General features: G+C 31.0%; 1 protein-coding gene across 1 annotated transcript; it reads left to right on the top strand.

The window, feature by feature from the left end:
• Window positions 1-835: 835 nt before the first annotated feature.
• On the top strand, window positions 836-6,728 carry LOC123262943 (cuticle protein 7-like). The gene is made up of 4 exons (XM_044725443.1): window positions 836-1,510; window positions 4,167-5,076; window positions 6,086-6,323; window positions 6,471-6,728. The coding sequence occupies exons 2-4, from the start codon at window positions 5,068-5,070 to the stop codon at window positions 6,635-6,637; spliced, it is 414 nt and encodes a 137-aa protein (XP_044581378.1). The 5' UTR covers window positions 836-1,510; window positions 4,167-5,067; the 3' UTR covers window positions 6,638-6,728.
• Window positions 6,729-7,776: the final 1,048 nt, after the last annotated feature.

Raw genomic sequence — 7,776 nt, 5'->3', positions numbered from 1 at the left:
GCATAGATTATATAAGTTACAACAGTCATTCAAATGCGCAAGTTAGTATTAGTTAACATATTTATATTCAAGACACTCATAATAACAATATTTTGTAAAAAATATAAGTAGAACTCAGGAAGGTTGACTTGAGCATCAACAACACTTTATTCAGAAACAGCAATAATGTCATAGTCCAAAACTCGAAAATGATCACAAAGCTCATCAATACGTGGAACTAGTGCCTGCGCATTTAGATGGCAAATTTTTACATTAATTAAATTAACTGATGAACTGCAAATAGTATCACACTGCTGAGAGACAACGACACCACGTTATTAGCTTAAGCCAGGAATTTTCTTCAAATCCATCGACGGTAATACTTTCAGTGGCTGAGAGCCATCTTGAAGCCTAACACAAACCGTACCTGCCGCAATCCAAATATTTTTCTTGCTGATCGTCGGAAATTATCTCACAATACTCTGACGCAACTTGTACAATGCAGACGGAAATCGTCTGTTAACATAAACCGGTAGTTTACCCACACCTTGATGTACGAACATATCAGCCATAATGTTCTGACGCACTTTTTTCGCCTGAAAAAATTTGTTAACAATAAGCGAGTATTTAAAAAATATTTTTTAAATAATAAGAAATATAAATACTAAAAATTATTTCTTAAATACTAAGAAATATTTTTTAAATACTAAGAAATGATGTTTAAGAAATGATTTCTTATTTACAAAGAAATCTTCTTAAATACTAAGAAATCCTTCTATCAGTGTATATAAACATATCGTAAAATTTTTTCACGGATAACCAATTAAGCCGGTATCTACTTGCCTTAGTGTGGGACAAGGACCACCTTACACCTTCTCTGGATACTCCTGATGGTCATAGACATGTAGGTAATATATTTTATTCCCGAGGAGACCTATAACTCCTGTGGAGAGCTGCACCACTGCTCCGCACCAGAGGAGCTAAATCAATAGCTGAGAGCTTAAAAGCTCTCTATTAATTTTTTATTATTTAATAACATTATAATAAAGAGTTTATTGAATTTTATGGCCGCGATAAAACGGAAAATGACTTTTTCACGGGCACGCTGAGAACGAATGTTTTTCAGGCGACTCGCGCACTCCTTCCAACATTTTTTACCTTTCTTTGCTCCAGAACTGGGGTGACAATCTCTGACGACGCCGACAGAACCAGAAAGCGGAGCACGAGTAGAAGCAAAAGTAGAAGCAGGAGGAGGAGAACGGGAAACAGCTTTTATTATCCGAGCTTTTACGATCCATCAGCAGATCCTATTGATGGGTGGCTTTGAATTCCAAATTCGAATAAAGAAGACGACGTTGGTGAATAAGTACACCGTACATTCATGTGGGTGATAAGAAGAGGATACCGCTCGCTAGCTGTGTAGTCTTGAGGACCATCAAGTGCCATTTGGATCATGACAGAAGCTTTTACGCGGTTTCCCCTCACCAAATGATCATTCCTATCCGACCATTCGACGGTTCGAGATGTACACGTAAATATTTTACCGGAATATCTGTTGAAAGAACAATTTTTCCTTCACGCTCTACCTTTTTAAGTTTTAATCTTCCGTATTGCGGTGTAAACTGATAGAAGAATTTGTTTATATTTAATAAGCTTTATTAACTGTTAATAAATGATATTTTAACATCATAGGTTTTAATAAATATTTATTAACAATTAATAAATTATTTATTAAACACGATTTATTAAATGTTAATAAATATTTGTTAACTATTAATAAATCTACTTTCCTTCAAAATAAATATTTATTAAATGTTAAAAAATATTTATTAAAATTTAATCAATTAAATAATTGTCTTCAAATAAATTTAATTATTAATATTTAATAAATCATTCTATCAGTGTAATTGCAATTTTTCCTTCACATAAATTAAAGTACTAGGTGATGGTAATTGTTAATTGAAATCAACTAACCAATTCGTTAATTTGATATTTAATTTTTCCCATTTCCAATTATAATTAAAATTATAATTTTTAGTATTAACAAGCGATCATTTGGAAATTGAGTATTGGTTTAATTATTTTTATTATACTTCGAAATGAAGCCACTTAAAAAATAATGGCTCTAATTTTCTGGACATGTATTTTTCGAAATTCAAAATATCATGTATAAAATAATTGATATTGCATCAGATTTGTGTTGATTTATTTTCAAAGCAAGAAATTGTAATTAATAAATAATGAATGGACATTTTGAATACCTTGGATGAATATTAATTACATATTATAATTAATCTGGACAAACATTGAATTTGATTAAGACTATTTGTTCTGCGATAATTACTTAACTAAATATTTAGATCTAAATATCTAATGCTGATTAAACACAGCGTTGATGCTTGAATAATTACACAGTAATTCTGCTCGAGACTTATTTATATCTCGATCAGAAAGAATCCCGGAAAAATGATGGATTGATTTCTTAGAGCGGTGTTTTGTCAGAAGAGTAGCTTTTTTGATACGAGAGACGGTAGTCAATGCATGTACGAGCGAGTTAAGAATTAGAGCGTGATCGAACGAGACGGCTCACGAACCACTGGTTATTTGCAATATATATATATATATATATATATCGAGCTTATTCAATTTATCCACGTCTTTCTTCATTTTTATCATATATACTTTTTACCTCAGATTGTGTTCGTTTTAATCCACCTCAAATCCCGCATTGTCACACCCGATTGGATTATTCTCCGCGTGAAAATGCCTTCGTTTCTTGGTAAATAGTACTAAAATGCCTACGATCATTTCTCTTTCTCTATTATTTGTATTGCGGTGTAGATATTTTGTTACAGTTCGCTGATACAAGCCCGAGATTTGCATTAAATAAAAAAAATTATTCAACTCTGATTTCATTCTTTAGTTTTGATGCAATTTTTCTGATTCTGAAAAAAATTTCCTGAAAAATGAGTACCCACATGCATTTTTCGATATATGTGAAGCTTGAGTTACATATCACATTTGTACTTTTGTCACATATGATAATAAATTTTTAGTAATTTTTAAATATAGACTTGTGAGAAGTCATTATAAAGAGAATTTTATCCTCTACTAGCAACCTTGCAGTCACTATGTGACTGCCGTGACTTGTGAATTATAAATAAATAAAATTTTGCTTTGATAAATAATGACTTTTGTTAAATTGCACTGTACTTTCTTAGTTATTAATATTTTTAAAAATATAAGCTCATCCCGATAGTACACTCATCAATAGCTTTCATTTGAATACCCACATGCATTTTTATATATTTTTCATATATACATATATATAATATATGTATATAAATATATGAAAAATTGATGTGGGTATTTAAATGAAAGGTCTCGATGAGTGTTGCATCGGGATGAGCATATATCTTTGAAAATGTCAATAGTTTAGAAGATATAAGGTCATTTCTTAATTATGTTAAATTGCACTGTACTTTCTTAATTGATATTCTTAAAGATATAAGCTCATCCCGATGTTACACTCATCAAGAGCTTTCATTTGAATACCCACATGCATTTTTGATATATTTTTCATATATACATATATATAAATATATGAAATATATGAAAAATTGATGTGGGTACTTAAATGAAAGGTCTTAAGGAGTATAACATCGGGATGAGCTTATATTTTAAAAAATGTCAATAGTTTACAAGATACAAGATCATTTCTTAATTATATCAAATTGCACTGTACTTTCTTAAATATTGATATTCTTAAAGATATAATCTCATCCCGATGTTACACTCATCAAGAGCTTTCATTTGAGTACACACATACATTTTCATATATACATATACATATAATATATATAAATATATGAAAAATTGATGTGGGTACTCAAATGAAAGCTCTCGATGAGTTTAACATTGGGATGAGCTTATATCTTTAAAAATGTCAATAGTTCACAAGATACAAGCTCATTTCTTAATTATGTATCTCGAGATAGAGCATTTTTGAATGCAGCCTAAACACATCATCATAATTTAAGTATTGGTGAGAATGATATGAAACTTTGAAAAGGCACAATGCTTATTCTCTTAATAATATAAATTATAAAAACTCAATGAAAAAATTTTATTATTAATATTGTTATTATTATTCCTATAAATTTATAATTCTTCATTAATTTTTTCAGTATCAAAAGATCTTCAATCTGTCAATATAAACAGAAGTAAAGAAAAATAAATGGAGAAAACTAAAGAGAATCGACATAAAGTCAGTGGATTGCAAGGTTGTTACTAATGCCAGGATCGATACTCCCGTCTTTGCTCAGGCAAACAGTTAAATTGCGACTCGGTGGCGTGAAATATCCTGTTTTAGTCGTATATATATTATCGTATCCCGCAACCCTGAGGTTTGTTGCCAAATTGGAACCTCGTACCCGCACTAACACTGACACCAACACCAACACCAACCCAATCTCAAAATCAGTGTACCATCCACTGTTTTGTCTGTGTCAATGCACTTTAATTAAGCACCAACAAAAATAATCCAATTTCCATAATTGGCTTATTAGTCGCTTATTACTCATACTCTTATTACTAAAATAACTTATTATTTATACAAAGAGATGATTAAACACTTATTCCTTGTGAGTAAATGTTTCTGCTAAATAAACCAACCGTGAAAGCGGCTACACTGACGTCAACTATCAACTATTAAGTATCAAGCGCCAGCCGTTAAGTTTGCTATTTAATGTGCCTCAAATCCTAAGCTGCAACATCTACATCGTGTTATTTCACACTTTAACAGCCCAAATAACTCCTGCTGTGTAAATATTAATAAACAAACATTGTTAAAACGCTTCGATGAACAACATTTCCCATTTTTTTGGAGCTATTTGCTAAAGTGACAAGCAATCATCGAGTTTTTGCAGCTCTTTTACTAGTTTCATATCCATTACGTTGGATAATGACACAATGATAAATAGTGATGCAACATACCTTACTCTAGTTGGTATAAAACGGATTTTCGTCGGCTAACTCTACCATTAGACGACGGGCAACCAGACAGAATAAGGATCAATTTATCGAAAAATGGCTAAGGTAAGTGAAATTTTTAGAATATCACTTACTATATATTATTAAAAGAATTAAGAAATGACCTTATATCTTGTGAACTATTGACATTTTTAAAGATATAAGCTCATCCTGATGTTACACTCATCAAGAGCTTTTATTTGAGTACCCACATCAATTTTTCATATATTTATATATAATATGTATATATGTATATATGACAAATATATCAAAAATACATGTGGGTATTCAAATGAAAGCTCTCGATGAATGTAATATCAAAATGAGCTTATATCTTTATAAATGTCAATAGTTAAGAAAGTACAGGGCATTTTAACAAATATCTTGTGGACTATTGGCATTTTTAAAGATATAAGCTTATTCCGACATTATACTCATCTAAAGCTTTTATTCGAGTACCCACATCAATTTTTCATATATATATATATATATATATATATATATATATATATATATATATATATATATATATATGTATTTATGAAAAATATATCAAAAATGCATGTGAGTACTCAAATGAAAGCTCTCGATGAATGTAATATCAAAATGAGCTTATATCTTTAAAAATATCAATAATTAAGAAATGACCTTGTATCTTGTGAACTATTGACATTTTTAAAGATATAAGCTCATCCCGACATTACACTCATCAAGAGCTTTCATTTGAGTACCCACATCAATTTTTCATATATATATATATATATATATATATATATATATATATATATATATATATATATATGTATATCTGACAAATATTTATAAATGTCAATAGTTAAGAAAGTACAGTGCAATTTAACAAAAGTCATTATTTAATAAAAAAAAATTTTTGTTGGCTTGAGTTAATTTTACTCGATCTAAGAATTTTCCCGTTTGATTCAAATCAAATTTTAATGATTTTTTTTCTTGATACAAGAAAAAAAAACTCTTGAACAAAAATTTTTTCTCCAATTTGTTTATACATAGTCGTAAATTTAATGGTTAACAATTTTATTGGGACAATCGTCGCGGACAGTTGGTATTACTTGTGGCGATGTCAGCTCTCATGGGACTGCAGGGGGTGTCAGCGGGTCACGCGCACAGTTTCGCCCACTTTCACGGGCCGGTGGAGGGACCAGGCCACGAGGTAGCCTTCCACGATTCGCACGGTCACCATCATGTTGACTACGTAGCCCATCCTAGTTACAAATTCGCATATGGGGTCGAGGATCATCATACCGGGGATTACCACGGTCACAAAGAGCACCGTGACGGTAATATTTTGTTAATTAATATCTTGTTGTAGAACCACTGGCTTTCCTCCATAATGTAATTACTAATTGCACTTGTGACGTGATTGCTGGAGGGTGGTTAATTTGGAATATTGAACAACTCCACCGGGGATTTGGTGTTTATTGCAGGCAAGCAGACCGTCGGCGAGTACACAATAAAGGAGCCGGGTGGTAATGTTAGGACCGTAAAATACTTCGTTGATCCGCACGGCGGGTTTTTCGCTGATGTACACAACTCCAACGGTAATGATCATTCCGGGGGCACTTACGGAGGACACCATGAGCACCATTATTGATTCACCGGTTCCAGCTACTCTGATATGAATCTTTCATATCGCGCAAATCCCGCTCGCCTTTTATGATTATTGTTTACCTATAATATACATTAATAAATATTCTATGGTATTAACAAAATATGCTAAAATCTTTTTTGTTTTTCATTTTCATGCTCTTTGTGATGCTCCTGGAATTTTTGGTTGTCGATGTATTTAAAGTAGGGATTACATGTGGTTCTCACGTCGAATATTGAATAGTTATTGATACATATGGTAATTTTATACAAAAAGTCCTGATTTGTTATATGGAATGAATTTTTGTTTAAAAATGACATTAATTGTAGGATATTCTGCAATTTATAATCTAATTACAGTTCTTTTGAAAATTATTCACCTATTCAATGAAAAAAAATATCGAAAAGTAACATTGATTTTTCACTACAGTATTATCTATATTATTAAGAGCCTATATTATTAAATGACCTTGTATCTCGTGAACTATTGAAATTTTTGAAGATATAAGCTCATCCCGATGTTACACTCATCAAGAGCTTTCATTTAAGTACCCACATCAATTTTTCATATCTAATATATAAAATTCTCGGGTCACAATGTTCGTTCCCATACTCCTCCGAAACGGCTTGACCGATTCTCATGAAATTTTTATGCATATTCAGTAAGCCTGAGAATCGGCTACTATATATTTTTCTAACCTCTAAGTGATAAGGGGTGTTCGCCCTAAAAATTTTTTTTTTATTTTCTTGATAAAATTTTTTTTTTTTTTATTTTTTTATTATGTGGCATCAAAAAATACATACAACTCTAAATTTGCACTTTTTTATCACCAATCCTTGCTTTTTAATAGTCATTTTCATAATTTTATCATTTTCTATCCCGCTCAATAACATCAATTATTATCACTTGGTAAGTTATCCCCTCCATGTGTCTACGGGTGTCACTTCTCACCCTGTAAACAGCGCGGAGTAGGGATGTTACCTCTACAGTTTTCGGCTATTATTAGTGTTTATGCTTCAAGCGTAGTAGTTAAACATTTTTACTATCTCGGTGTAACTCTCATATCAAATATATTCTCGAGTAACTTTATTATTTATTTATTAATAACTAATATTATTGAATATAATTAATTATTAATAACTAAT

Source organism: Cotesia glomerata, linkage group LG4 (genome assembly GCF_020080835.1).
Source record: "Cotesia glomerata isolate CgM1 linkage group LG4, MPM_Cglom_v2.3, whole genome shotgun sequence".
Classification (NCBI taxonomy): domain Eukaryota; kingdom Metazoa; phylum Arthropoda; class Insecta; order Hymenoptera; family Braconidae; genus Cotesia; species Cotesia glomerata.
This window is presented reverse-complemented; position numbering and strand designations above follow the sequence as displayed.